Genomic DNA, 15709 nt, shown 5'->3' with positions numbered 1-15709 from the left:
AAACCCACACTGGAGTACACATGGGCCGAGAGAGAGGAAGAAAGAGCAAGCCTGAGAGCCCTTTCCTCATATGATGGCAGGCCGACCTAAGCAAAGAGAGCAAAAAGTGTAACTTAGATCATAACCGGTTTATTGTCTTCTAATATAATCAGTCTAATGTTTAGGTTTAAGTAAGTTTCAGAATAATTCAAAATTATTTTGTGTTGCATGGTCAAGTAGCATTTCTATGATAGTTGTAATATTTTTACATTTTGAAACCAAATTAATTTTACCCTACTCTTTAGTTATGGTGACTTGATAATACTTTGACTCTGACGTTAGAGTGCTAGAAAATTATCACAGTAGCCATATGAATAGAATTAGAGGGCTTTATGTCCAGCAAAGAAGCAATTACAGAAGCCAGACCTCCCACCTTCTGTACCCAATAAAAAACTTTGGTCCATACTCGTAGATGGATAAAAAATAGGGAAATTTCCACTGGAGGGGATGGGATATGGAACTCTAGTGGTAGAGATCATATGGAGTTGTACCCCTCATATCCCGTAATCTTATTGATCATTACTAAATCACCAATTAAAAAAAAAAAGAAATTCACTGTGAGGATAAAAGCACCTATTTATCATAGTAACAAATTTCATAATAACATCAATGATAACTTTAATAGTTCCAATTTTTATTTGGTGTTTTCTTTGTACCAGGTACTTTTCTAAACCTTTTATATACATTAGTTCATTACATTCTGCTAGTAATACTAGGAAGTATTATTAGGAATCCCTTTACACTGATAATGTCAAATAAACTCGGGAAGAGAAAAACTTTATAGAAAAATTTTTGAGAAATATATGGGTCCTTGTAAGGTGGTACCAGCTAAAAAGTGGAGAAAATATGTTGTATTTTGAAACTGAGATATAGTCTCCTCAAATCGGAGAAAGTAAAATAAACTCAGATTTCACTGTTTTATCAGATTAATAAGCTCCAGTGTTAAAGAATTCAAAATACATGACTTAAATAGAGTTAAAGTGCTTAAAACCTGGTTAATAAGAGTAATGAGAATATTAATAATTACTTATTAAGAATAAAAATTATGTATTGATTTCCTGATAGATTTTTCTCGGTCTTACATTCTTCTCTTTATTTTTCTTATAGTGCGGGAGTTGGCCGGACTGGTTGTTTCATTGTCATAGATGCCATGTTAGAAAGAATAAAGCATGAAAAAACTGTAGATATTTATGGCCATGTAACTTTAATGAGAGCCCAAAGGAATTACATGGTTCAAACAGAAGACCAATACATCTTTATCCATGATGCGCTGCTAGAAGCAGTGACTTGTGGAAATACCGAAGTGCCAGCTAGAAACTTGTATGCCTACATTCAGAAGCTGACACAAATAGAAACAGGAGAGAATGTAACGGGAATGGAGCTTGAATTTAAGGTATGGCACTGAGTGTGATGGGGCGATTCAGGAGCAAATCATTCTGGGATTATCTTTTGAGTAGTGGCTTTACTTTCTTAACCTTTCAAATGTGTGAAGTACAAGATACACTTGACCTTCTCCTTAGGTGCCTGACTATAAAAGACTTTACTTTTTCTCTGTTCTTTGCTTCCTATAACTCACGGCCTTGAGCTCTTTTTTTTTTATTCTAATCTAAATTGAGAGGTCATATGCTTGGAACACTGTATTTAAGAATTCAAACGTGTTGTTAAGTAGAAGTGAAAAGCAATGCAGTTTGAAGAGTTATTTGCTTTAAAGTCAGCAATTTAGAATGAAAGGAAATCTTAGACATGTTGCATTCACATACTAGACTAAAATTATCTTTGCTGGATTTTTCTTTCTATTCAACAGCGTCTAGCCAGCTCGAAAGCTCACACCTCAAGATTCATCAGTGCCAATCTTCCATGTAATAAATTCAAAAACCGCCTTGTTAATATTATGCCATATGAATCTACAAGGGTATGTCTACAGCCTATCCGAGGAGTAGAAGGATCTGATTACATCAATGCCAGTTTTATTGATGGATACAGGTATATACTCTTGATCCCGACAGTCCAAAGCCTTGCTATTTACATGTGCCCTCATTTTATAACCAGAATGAATTTCATGTCAATTCAAAGAATTTTCTTTCTGAAGAAGTCAGCAGTTAGTCTTTTATTATTTTAGATAGGAGTATGAAACCATGATGGAGTTTTCAATCTGAAATTTTGTGCTCTACTTTCAGGAGTCATTTGAATGTGGAAGGACTTAATAAAGGAGCTGTATTGGACCATATGTCATAAATTTAATAGATTGTGAGAGTTATTTCTAGGAATTAAGCAGCACAACTAAGTGTTTCTTAAGTGCTTTGTATGATACACGAAATTGAGCTATTTAGTGTTGCACTAAGATTTAAATAATGATAAAGACAAACATCATGGTATTAACAAAGCAATTTGTTTTGAAAAGTCATTCTTTTTACTAAGTGTTTATTTGGTTGCATAAAAATAAGGATTTACTGAAGTTGCAGTATGAAAACATTAATATGTTTTCACTTATTACTGAGTTTGGTGTTTACATTTCATGTGCGAGTCTTTGCATGTTCTCAGAATACTTTAATACACTCTCTTCATTCTCTAATTCAGACAACAGAAAGCCTACATTGCTACCCAGGGACCTTTGGCAGAGACCACGGAAGACTTCTGGAGGATGCTTTGGGAACATAATTCCACCATTGTTGTGATGCTCACCAAGCTGCGTGAAATGGGCAGAGTGAGTGTGTGTATCATTTCTCTGAAATAGAAAAGGCTGGTACGTTCTGGGCTGCCGATTCTGTGTCAGTTTCTACCTTGCAAAAGCCACACCATGTTCTTTAATTTGAAGAATTGTGATTTGAAGAATTGTGTGATTTTGAAGAAAGAGCTAGTGCTTTGTTTCCAGTAATACATGACCAAAGGAAAACGAAAAGAAAATCAGGCAGGTCCTCAGATTTGACTTCTGTCCTCATTCTCACTTCCTTTTACTATTGAAAGACTAACATTTCATGACCAGAATGACTGTCATTTCTCAGAGGGACCTTGATTTTCATACCTGGGGCACATTCCTATTTACCTTCCACCCCTATTAACTAAAATGTCCCAAAGTTAGAGTTTTCTAAAAATATAATCTGATCATCTTAGGTCAACTTTTCAAACATTTTCTGAAAAGCACATTAAATATTATTAGAGATATCTAAGGTCCTACCAGTAAGCTTCTAAATACACAGGTATATTTTGCCATATTTTCTTGAGATGACGGTTTCACTTATTTGAATAAATGGCAGGAATGTCTCCAACTTTTAGGACCTCCAGACAGAGGGGAAAAACTTCCACACATAGGAAGGTAACTTGAGTATTCTGATTTGACAGTTGAGTCTATGTAGGGCTTAGTGAAGGCATTGAAACTGCCTCAGGGGACCAGCCAGGTAGCTCACCTGAGAGGGTGCCTGCTTAGCCATGTGCCCGGAGCAGTGTAACTGCCTGAGCTTCAGTTTCTTCTACTGACACATAAACTTAAATGTAATGAATTCAGAGTTCTGTTGTGCTTTTTCAGATTAGATAGTTACTTTCATCCAAACCACAATGACTTAAATATGACATGGCATAGGGAGTAACTGACAAGTCTAGCACGATGCATAAAAATGATGTTATAGATGTAAAAATATGCTGTCAGTGTTCAACCATTGTGTAGTAAGCACCGACAATATGCCAAAAAATTGTGTTTAATATCATTGGCAAATATTGAACCACACAAATTTCCATTCTCAGAGAACTTCAGTTGTTATAGAGAGGATAAATCTCTTCCATGCAATTGGAATGGCCTTGTATTTTGAAATATTAATGAGAGAAAGGAACTGAATAGATTGGTACGCAAAAAGCTTTCTTTATATTTTGTATGGTTTAACATTAAATTTCTCTTTTAGGAGAAATGCCACCAATACTGGCCAGCAGAACGATCTGCAAGATACCAATATTTTGTTGTAGATCCTATGGCTGAATACAATATGCCACAGTACATCCTCAGAGAATTCAAGGTCACAGATGCCAGGGTAAGTTAGCACAACCTGATGCTCTTAAGCACTAGCTGAAAAGTAGTCTCATTTGCATCTCTGGTAGAAAAAATTTGCCAAGTGACCATATTCCCAAAGCAAAAAGAAATCACCCATCCTACAGGGCATGTTTTTATAAACACACAAGTAACTTTTCCTCTGGCAAATGTTCTCACAAATACCAGCTTGGCTTCCGTTCAAACATAACATCTGGCAGCCCAACATTGGGGATGCACTTGGTGAATGTGTGTGCTGGGAAGCATTTACTGATTGGTTGACTGTGCTTACATTCACCTTCTCAGCTCATTCTCTTTGGAGCCTTTTTTTTTTCTTCTTCTTCATTACTCAAGGCTGTAAATATGTTGTTGTTTGGCAAAGCCCTCTAGGTCATGTGGGCTTGGAGGTTAATTTGGTATGATTTTAAAACTGCAGAGCAAATAGCATTCTTTAGAAGAATCTGACAAGCTTTGCACATTCTAATTTGATTCCTGGCATGGTTTATTCCTTGGTGTGCTGATGTGTCTGTCCATGAGAGCTGTGCACCCGTGACCCTTGTTGGATAATTTTCATTCTGCATTTCTTATCTAGATTGCTGAGTCCAAGGTTCAGCCCTCATGTAAGATGTACTGTGCACAAACTTTAATATCCTTGCTTTTAGCCACTTTCAAACCGTGATTACTAATGTGTTTGAGGAGGGAGGGGTCAGTCACCAGCCCTGCTTTGTTTTTGGAATTGTCATAGTGGGTTGACTAAAACTCCAGAATAGATCTATATACTTGATCCATTTTTTTTTTTCTCCCTAGAATGCATCTTTCTCTATATTCATGTTTGGGGAGAGAGAGTATGTATATGTTAATGCCTACAGTCTGGCCTTGAGAGAGAAATTGGTTAGCAGGCTGGTTGGCCCAGGTGACAGACCTGTTAATCCGAGAAAGACTGAAGTCTTAGGTAACCTGAAGGTGACTGTACTCAAGGCAATAGGTTTGTTTTTAGTTGCCTATGCCTTGGACACCTTCTCTAAAAAAAGGGGGGGATGGGGCTAAGAGAAGCATTTTCAGACTTTGAAGTAAGATATGTAAGTAAAAAAATCTCAGATTTAGCCACTATATCATTTTGCTGTTTGTGCTCCTGGAGTGTTTCTCATCTTAATTTCCCATTTAAGAAAGCAAGTTGGCATTTATAAACATAGTATTATTAAAAAGGTAGCCTTGAAGTGGAGTCAGATGGTTTCTTCTCCAAACAATAAGTTTTGTGCACATGACCTTTTGCTACTAAAAGCAACTGTGCTCAGAAATGAAATCCCAGACTCCCATGACAACTAAGCCAATACCCTCTTCTCAATATTACTAAGTGAGAAAGATTGAGTCTCTAATTCCCCAGAACCTATTCAAAAAGAAAGGGAAAGGAAAACTTAAATGGAGAGTGGATTATTACAAAAATGAAAAAGAGAAAAGCTTGAAACTTTAACTAGGAGCAGGGTCTCCTCAAATGGGATCTTGACTTCTTAATCTTGAAATATGGATTATCTGTTGATTTGGGAAAGAAAGTCACTGGGCATTACTACTCCTACTTAGGCAAGTCCCCTTCTGCTTTTGTTGTCCTTCCAGAAACACTGTAAAATTTTAGCAGTCCCTAAATATCTTTATTAGTCAGAGCAATTTTGCACAATCATTTTAGAACAAACTCCCTTTGCACTTTCTCTCCGCCATGTGGGTTTGTCAGTTAAAATCCTCTACAGATGTCTTGGTTCTTGTGGTCGCCCAGAAGTGTCTTTTGAGACTAGAGCATTATTGACTAATAATCTGTTTGATCTCCTTAGATGCCTCAGTCCTGCTCAATAGCAGTTAACTGGCACATGCTGTGTGGAGTGCTATGGCTAAACTTCAAATGCCCCAGAGGCATGTGGGGCATCCAGGATAACATCAACTAGCTAATTTGTGTCAGATCATTTAAATGTTACCATTTGTCACCTGACAATGTTAAAAATAAATAAATAAGCAAACACAGCACATGTGAAGATACTGTAACAACAGTAGAATCCTAGGTCTGATTTATATGCCTGGATGCTCCATTTCTTACTACACTATGGGATTCTTAAATTTTTGAAACAGAGCATTTGTGTTCCACTTTGATTTTGAAACAAACATTGAATCTCAGAAATATTTACTAATATGGGAACTCTAATACTATTTAAGAACCCAAGTTTTTAAACTGGGCATTATAAAAGTAAATGTGTGTCAAAAGCAGGTAAGATTAGAATGTCCCTAAGTCTCTAGTGAAACAAGTTCCTAACTTTCTTCCCTTTAACTTTTTTTTTTTTATGGAAAAAACAAACAAACCAAAAAAAAACCTCATGCTTGCTGTTGTGGCCTGTCACTGGCTGAATTCTCCTGGAATCCTTCACTGTGACTGGGCATGTGGTTTTCTCCCAAAAGGACGGTCAGTCCCGAACAGTGAGGCAGTTCCAGTTCACTGACTGGCCAGAGCAAGGAGTGCCAAAGTCTGGAGAAGGATTTATTGACTTCATTGGCCAAGTCCATAAAACAAAAGAGCAGTTTGGACAAGATGGACCCATTTCAGTCCATTGCAGGTAAGAATCAGAAATGATGACTTTGCACTTGTGATTCATGGGATGATAATTTTGAAAAGATAGACCGTGTGTTCAGTACTGTTACAAATTTGTTGCAGTGAATTTCCATAGTTGAAATGCTATTTTCAAAAACATAAAACCTAAAACAAAAACAAAGGCTCATCTCTCCATAAAAGGAAAAAAAAACAAAAATAACTTTATCCCCTCACACGTATTTTCTCTTTTGTAACAACAAAAATAACCAAACTTTTTTCTTAATTCTTTCACAATTTAGCAAGGATTATTGGTACATCCCCTGATGATAATTGGTTCAGCTAATCATTTCTTACTTGCTTTGCCTTGATAACATTACACTGATAACTGTCTTTCTACAGCTTTTTCCATATTTGTCTTTTTGAGAAAACCATCAATAGTTATAAAGCCTTAATGACAATACTAATTCTCCCAGTCAATAAGTGATTAAAATGGTACCCTCAGTAAAAATTGCAATTTTCTTGAAAATTGGTCCTTTATTAGAAAATGAAGCACCTTCAAGTTAATTATTTTCAATAGTTTCCACAGCATTTTATAATTCAAGCCATTGAAGTTAATAGAAAAAGAAAATAAACGGTTCAGAAAGGACACTTACCATAAATTCAGGGCTTTTGCAAGTTGCTGTGCAAAAACCACCCAGCAAAAGATACTCAGTGTATCTAATCTAATAGAGTCTTGGTATTCTACCACTTTAAGTCTCCATATCTGACCTTTTTATAGTTTGATTCAACCTTCTTAAAATTATTTTGACCTGGATCTCTAGATTATTTGTAGTTCTACTCCTAACAGCTACATAGTTCTATGACACTTGGAAAATTCCTTTGGAATGCAGATGTTTCAGCTGCTCTCTAACATTATTTGTGGACTCTGAGAAGGCCATATTATACATATTGGCATTGCTCTAGAACATCAAAGAGTATATAGCAAATGACACTTTGAAATACATATTCTGGCATAGTAAATAGAAAGTATTTTGGGGCTGTGGAGACAACATAATAGCTGTGGCAAAGATTTCCACGCCTGAGGCTCTGAGGTTTAATCCATAGCACTAACATAAACCAGAGCTGAGGTCTAGCCTCTCTTTGAATCTCTCATTTAAAAAAAAAAAAAACAACAACATCTATATTTTTTCATATAATTTGCCAAAATGTTAAACTTTTCCAGCGTACTCTGTAGGGAAAAGGATAAATCCAACACACATCTTTTTTTTTTTTTTAATTTTAGGCTTAAGTATAAATTACACTCCACTGGTATAATGGCATGAAGTAAAACTATCTTTAACAATAAAACACTATTTTATAACACTAAATTAATACAAAAAGGTTAATTCAGAAGCCATAAGGTCACTGTCATTTACTTTTAAAGAGCACCAAGTAGAAAGACAGAAACCTTCTGTTACATTTGAGCAACTACATTAAGGTTAAGATAGACTCTGTAGTAACTAGATAATTCAACAAAAAGATTATAAACTGCACTGTCTCAGGTTCCATTTCAATTTTTCAGAGTTGAAAGGGACCTTCAAGGTCATCTGTCCCATTCAAAACTCTTGACTGTTGCTAAATAGCCTCTGCTGTTGTGTAAAAACTGTCCATGGGTTTTAAAGCTTCACTCACCATTTCTGTTTGGACTTTATAAATGCCTGTCTGCTACAGTCTCAAGTTAATGAACACATCCATTCTCTACAGCCTGTGCCCATGCGTTACACATGCCATTTAATTAGGATCCAAGAATGTAGGGATTTTTCAGATTATACACTGTTCCCTTCATTACCGAAACCTCCAGATGCTTTTCTGCGTCTTACGAAAAGCAGTGAATTAATTTTCTTCTCTTGCTGCAGTGAAGATTCAGAAAGCATCTTAAAACAGTAAAACAGAAACTTAAAATCTCACTAATGTTGTAGAAAGAAGCCTGGTGCTTTAGCTCCTTAACATCTAAAAATAGTAGATAAGTATATATCAGTCTCTCTCTTAATTAGAGACTTCTTTGAGAATCTGTTGAAAGTTCCTAGTTTCGAAAAGTAGGAATACATACATTTTATAGGCCTCTCTCAAAACTGAACCATGCTAAGCAGAACTAGGACTGGAGCTGGTGTATTGCACCAAAGTAAAAGACTCATGAAGTTCAGGTCATGAAACAGGATGGCAGAGGACCTAGTAGGGGTTGTATTGTTGTATGGAGAACTGAGAAATGTTCAGACTTGTATTTACTGTTGACTGTAAAACATTAATCCCCCAATAAATTTAAAAATATCAAAACTGGAAAATTTGCATATGCTATTTAACTTCCTATTTATGTCTAGTTAATATGTACAGGCTGTCATAATTTACTTTTAAAATATTTATTTTGGATAGAGACAGGCCTGTAGCGTTGCTGTACCACTTATGAAGTTCTCCCCCCCCCCCCCCCCCCGGGGCTTGAACAAACATGTGCTCTACCAGAAGCATCATCACCTGGTCCTTTCCTTTAACTTAAAATTAACCAATTCAGTTTTAATTCATACAAGGTGAATTGATTAATTTTAAATAATATCTACAATTTTATGACCTGCATGAATAGCATATGCCTGTATTTTATTTACCCCTCCTTTTATCCATTGATTTTACATTGTTTCCTCAAGCCCATCCAGCATTACCTATTGGCAAGTCATTTTATCCTACTTACTCCACATTCAGTCTTACGTTACAACACACCCTAAGAGTTATCAGTCTGTGAATCTGATACCACCTATTCCTCTCATCGGTCCTTGCGCTTTATGCCACATGCGCTTAGCCCACTGCGCTACCGCCCGACTCCCCTGATACCACCTATTCCTAATGCAGCTATTGCCTTAGGAAAGGTGGTGAACATATGCCCACCTAAAGCAAATATATCCAGCGCTATATGAATTGTATGCTGTATTACATGCTGCTGGTACTATCCTATTGTAACACTGCCTTTATTTTTATAATAGTGCGGGCGTTGGAAGAACTGGAGTCTTCATAACACTAAGCATCGTTTTGGAAAGAATGAGATATGAAGGTGTTGTAGATATTTTCCAGACTGTCAAAATGTTAAGAACACAACGACCAGCTATGGTACAGACAGAGGTGAGAAAAATCTTTGTCACATCTCAAGAATCATAAATAGCAGGTTTTACAAGCCAGGATATCTTAAAGCCTGGCTTCTCATCACAAAAGGCAAAATACTATTATTTGAACCTCATTTTCCCACTCTTTAAATGGGAGTGAGAGAGCTGGGGAAGATAGCACAATAGTTATCCAAAAAGCCTTTCATTGCTTGAGACACCTAAGTTCAGTCCTCAGCACCACAAGCCTGAGCAGAACAGTGTTCTGGGGGGAGAGAAAGGAAATGGGTGTGACCATGTCATTATCTTAGAATTGTTTTGAAAGGTGAGATTAAATATAGAATGAATCCTAGAGAAATTATGCTTCCAAGTTATGGCAAAATATTCATATTTCTTAGAATATTAGTTTATGACTTAGTTTGCTTCATTGACCATTCATTTCTATGAGTAATAATAATGATAGTGTTTCTGTTCCTCAAAAGGCCAAACTATGCAATGTATTTGTGTTCCTAAATTCATCACCCACCATATCTTCCAGACTTTCAAAATACTGCCAGTCTTGCAGTACTGAAAACACTGTCAGTCTGACAAGCTTAATGGGTGTTGGGGTGACAAAGGAAAATTGGACATTTGAAAAACCTTAACACTTTGACAAGATAGGAAAGCACAAACTCCATTTATTTTGCATTACCATTTTTATTGTAGAAAAATGCACATTTAAGCAGAATGGAAACTATCAACTTTCAGCCCCATTGGCTACTGAAAATAAGTTTCCTTTATGGAGAAAATCCTACTTTTCCTCATCCTTTCTCGTCGCAAATTATATCTAAATTATAATATTTTCTGTTTAACAACATTGCAGCTTATTTCAAGAGAACAACATCCCCTCCATTTCCAAAAAAAAGGACATGTCTATGCCATTTTATTTACATATTCCTTTCTAGAACAAACAACTAGCAACCACATTGAACTGGGCCACAAGGCACAAGTAGTTTTTGATGTGGGTGGTCAGTAGTGGAATGCTACTTCAAGGAATTAAAAAGCTTAGAAGTCCAGTACCATATATACTTTTGTGATGTTCCTTACCTGATATCCCTTGCCTTTCTCACAGAAGAACAACAGAAATAATTCTGAATTGTAGTTAGCAAGGCTTACTGTCTGATGACTTATTTATAAATTGTAGTTCAAATTTCGTTAATAGTGGCCCTCAAGACAAATAAAGTCATATTATCTTTCAAGTCAGTGTTTGCCTGCAACCAGTCTCTTCTAAGTATGCAGTAAATTAATTATCAAAAATAAATACTGGTGCTAAATGTCTGTTCCATATGGCAGTATCGGAAAAAGAGTTCAGTTATTTGAAAGATAATGTTCGAGCTGTCACTGCTTAAAATTGATAAGTAAAGTTAATAAACACACCAAGTGGTTTAAAATAGTGATTTTGTTTCTAATGAAATCTAACTGTTGTTGATTTCTCTTTTTCTATCACAATGAACTCATGGTCCTTTTCCTTTCTCTCCCCATGCTTTTGTCTCCTGCAGGATCAGTACCAGTTCTGCTATCGAGCTGCGCTAGAGTACCTGGGCAGTTTTGATCACTATGCAACGTAGAAACCCCTGACCCATTTTGGATTTTTACTACAGGCCCTTCATTATCCACGGAGTCTCTTCTGAGCCATACAGGGCACTTGAGAAGTCCTTCTTAACTTCTAGCTAACAACCACTTAGTGGAACTATTACACACAAAACAGATTAAAAGTAAACTCTTCCAGGTGGACCAAGAATTCACAGTTTAACAATCTAACCTAAAAAATAATAATAGCGAATCCTGACTGATGAGGCATCTGAAGGATTTTATTTACAGATACCTCAAGGATTCAAAATAAGGGAAGAAGAAATCACAGCAAAGAACCACCATCTTGTTCAGGATTGTTTGGTAGGTATAAGGAAGAAATGAAAAATGATGCAGTTCAGTGCAAGATGTTTGCTGGCGTGGCTTTTCATGATAAAATGGACTCTGCTTCGACATCACCCCTTCCCACCATATTGCTCATATAACATTATAGGGGGAAAGGGTAGGGAATGTTTAGAAAGAAAGTCTTTGATTTAGTTTTTTCTTTTTTTCTTTTCTTTTTTTTTTTTTTTAGTATTGTAAAAAATACTGCTGACTTGCGCTTCATTTTTCACTGTGTAGACTTTTTTTTAACAAAATGTATCACTCGATAAAGTGAATTTTTTAAAAACTTACATAACTCCATTTTTTATTTTCGAAATGTTTTTTTAAGCTGTAGTACTGTTATCTGTAATATCTTGCTGTAGAAATATGTAATTTAAAATTTTGCACATTTTTGTGCAATACTTTTAATCTACAGTGTCAGTCTTGTAAGATTACTTTTACACTTATGTTTAGATTTGATTTGTGAGAAAATACCGATTTTCAAATAATCATAGAACCTTTTGATTTTGGAATCAACAGGGAGGCGCAAAGTATAAAGTTGCTGCTAATATATATATACATATATATCCATTTTATAGGGGTGTCTATGTATATATAGACAGTATGTTCAAACAAGAAAGATATAGCTACATTCAGTTTGTCCATAATTTCATTTGTTTTTGAAGTAGAAGAGCTATGGTAACACCTATTTTATGACATTGGTATTTCTTGTTATCACAAAATTCTAACTTTTATGGGAAATGAGGAATGCACATCAGTGATTGTCAAACCTCGCCCCCTAATTCCCTATCCAGTCTCCTCCCCTTACCCAGTCATGTTCACAAATACCATTTTGTTAGCCAGGCTTCCAACAAAGTTCAATATTTTCAACACTCTAGTGCAATAAAAAAATATTAAATATCTAAGAGGTGTGCATGTGGGAAAGGTCAGTGCATATCCCTTTAGGAAGGGAGAATGTTGTAATATATCAGCTATCAAGTTTTAAAAAAGTGTATTCAATCGTATATTGTCTATAGTATGTGCTATGAAATTTGCATTTATGATATGTAACAGGGGCAAAGCCAAACTCATGTTATTCTGTTCAGTCAGAAACATTTTGTGGCATACAGCACTCCTGGGAGTGCTGAACTTTGTTTGTTTTGGTTTTAGTTTTGCATTTAGAGTGCCTTATAATTGATGCCTATTTTAAATAGCATTTCTTTTTTAGCTTTTGTTTCGTATTTCCATTAGTTGTTCATATATGTTACTCTTCCAATTAAAGCATTATATGTTTACCACATGTACAAAAACTCTGAATAATATGCATTCCTAGTTTTCAACCAAGTCGGGGATGTTAGTGATTGTACCAGCCCAAAGCACTTGGATAATCAGGGCCCTTCTTCCTTTCGTAATTGCCAACATCAGGAAAGGCTACTCGTTTTATTTATAATCCCTTCCAAATCTACTTTGGAACATTCAGTAACTTCAAATTTATTTAGTAACAAATACCACTGGCAACTTTAGAGTATATTTACTCTTCCACTATATTTTTTTCTAAAGAGGAAAATTTGCATGTATCCCCAATATTTTCCAATAGAATTACAGGAATTATAGGAAGCCATGGGTGAGGTCATGGGTTTTCTTTATCTAAAGAACTCTTAGAATGGCCAAGGAAATTTTTTAAGGAGTTTTGGTATAGGTATAATCTTTTGGTTTGATTGTAGCTTCATTGATATTGCTTTATTTTGTTTTCCACATTTTAACATCATGAGCAGAATGAAATCCAAGAGACCAAACACTTGCAAGCATCTTATTTGAGCACTTTTGTAAAAAAAAAAGAAAAGAAAAAAAATATATATAATACTTAAAGTATCCAGAAGGCTACCTCAGAATGAGACTCTCAAACCTACATCAGAACCAGAGAAGAATGTGCATTATGTGGGTCTGTTGTTTTCTTTTGAGTTTGTATCTTTTGGAGATTTATCCAAGTGCCAGATTACTCAGTGCTGTAATTTTCATTTAGTGAAACCAAGGGGGTCAGACAGGCATTGCATCATGTAGACATGCTATGTTGGACATACAAACTCTGTAAGTGTTTTGCACCTCAGAACCATCAGCCAAGGAGCAGTTTCTCCCTGACACAAAAGCTGCCCATTTGGCAAAGAGAAAGGATCACAAGAAGAAATTGGATGGGATGCATACCACATATGAAAGAGGCAGAAACTATTCCAAATATTTTACTGTTCAGGAGCTGTTTCGAAAACTAACTCCCTTACTGTCATTGATGTGCATTCCACTCTGTGCTTTTCTGTACAGCTATTTCTAGTTTTATTTTCCCAGGAAAAGTTCTTATCTATCGGTACATAAACTTTCAAGTTATTTTCATCATCATAACCAGTACGGTGCTATTATTTACCTATGTATGTGTAGTTATGTATAATTTTGTAATTAGTTATAATGGTAAAAAAAATCAAAATATATAAAAAGTGATTTGTACAGAACTTTATTTTAGCTCTTTTTTAAAAATGATTTGCATGGTTAGACAACGGCGAGGACAGCCAGGGGAGGGAAGGGCCTCTAGGGAACTTTGCACTTTCTATACCTTTGTACTATGCACTGCCCTATTGATTCTACACCCAATAACGTTATTACTTGAACCCATCTGTAAGAAAATGCTTCAGAAATTCATTTGTGTGTATGTAAATAACAACATAGAAACAGGAAAGAAATAAGTTCTGTAGTCATGTGCAGACTTTTTTCTTTCCTGTTTGTTTGGTTTTGCTTTGTTTTAGCTCCTCCCTTTGTTTTTACTTCCCTTTTCTTTTTTCCCTTTTTGAGTTCTGCTTTCCTATATGGGTTTATGGGTGCCCTGATACTCTAGCAGAGATCAGAAGGCTACAGATCCATCCTATCCATCCGTTACGTGGCTTTGCCATCCAAGCTTGGAGTGTCTACAAAGATAATAACAGTTGTGTTCTTTGCTCTCGTTTTGGATGCATAGACTGAAAAATTAAAAAAAAAAACTTGTAAAATGGCTTGTTAAAAAATACAATTACCTCTAATTAGTAGTACGCGTAAATGTTTTACAGAATGAAAGGCGTGCTTTTTATTTTCTTACTTCGTTACATTGGTGGCGAAAGAAGTCTGTATGAAAATCAGTTCTTTGCTGACACAAGTTCCATTTGTTACAAATGAATTCTAATAAAAATGTCAGTGTTATGCAGCCCTGGCCTTTACTTTTGTTCCACATAAGCACTTTGGTTTTGAACAAATTACATATACCCCCTCTTCTCTGGTTATCTTGCTCATTCCTTTGTACTCAAAGTAATTCTGTTTACTGAGAAACTGCTGTCTATAAATGTCTACTGCACTTTTCACTAGAAAGCAAACGGTTTCAAATAGTTCACCTAAGTTCACATATCAAAAACCCTGGGTTTCATTCAATTTAGAGATCACGAGTAGTAGTAAATTCTGAGGAAGATGACTATATAGTAGTTATCTTGAAACAGTTAATGGCTCTCATGCACATTAAAATGACTCCATATTAAATCTTTGGGAGCATGGGAAAAAAAACTCGTTGACTTGGATTTAAGTCATACAATATTATGAAGTGCTCAAAATGGGTCAGAACTTGCCTAGGTAAGGGGAATACAGGTGCAAACAAGTGAGACACTGCTACTCACATGGAAATGATACACTAGGAGGAAAGGCTGGTATTAATTATAAAATTACACTTCGTTAAGTTCAGTGATGTAACTGGTGAATTTCTGATGTTAGAACTTGCAATTAGGAGACACAGAAAGTGTGAGTCAACTTGCAAGAAAGAGAAAGTACTTATACCAATGGACTATGAAGAGACTCACTAAAATAGGAATATGCATCAAGTGAAGTTAATTTCAGCATTGAGGCTACCTCTTCAACACTTAGTATCTCTTTCCAGCTTGATTTCTATTTCTTGATATCAGTTTTTTAATATTTATTTATTCCCTTTTGTTGCCCTTGTTTTTTATTGTAGTTATTTCTGTTGTTGTT

The 15709-nt window shown here is 35.7% G+C and overlaps 1 protein-coding gene across 19 annotated transcripts in view; it reads left to right on the top strand.

Moving 5' to 3' along the window:
• Positions 1-14900, top strand: part of PTPRD (protein tyrosine phosphatase receptor type D) — a 417654-nt gene extending 402754 nt beyond the window's left edge. For 10 of the 19 annotated variants that reach the window (XM_060199562.1, XM_060199561.1, XM_060199560.1 and 7 more), the window contains 7 exons: positions 1147-1432; positions 1844-2022; positions 2617-2749; positions 3933-4058; positions 6494-6648; positions 9632-9767; positions 11284-14900. In XM_060199562.1, the coding sequence (XP_060055545.1) occupies positions 1147-1432; positions 1844-2022; positions 2617-2749; positions 3933-4058; positions 6494-6648; positions 9632-9767; positions 11284-11352 (1084 nt within the window). In that variant the 3' untranslated portion in view covers positions 11353-14900. The remainder of the gene's footprint in view (positions 1-1146; positions 1433-1843; positions 2023-2616; positions 2750-3932; positions 4059-6493; positions 6649-9631; positions 9768-11283) is intronic. The other 9 variants (XM_060199565.1, XM_060199563.1, XM_060199564.1 and 6 more) reach the window with 1 other exon arrangement.
• The last annotated feature ends 809 nt before the right edge of the window (positions 14901-15709 follow it).

Source organism: Erinaceus europaeus, chromosome 10 (genome assembly GCF_950295315.1).
Source record: "Erinaceus europaeus chromosome 10, mEriEur2.1, whole genome shotgun sequence".
Classification (NCBI taxonomy): Eukaryota; Metazoa; Chordata; class Mammalia; order Eulipotyphla; family Erinaceidae; genus Erinaceus; species Erinaceus europaeus.
This window is presented reverse-complemented; position numbering and strand designations above follow the sequence as displayed.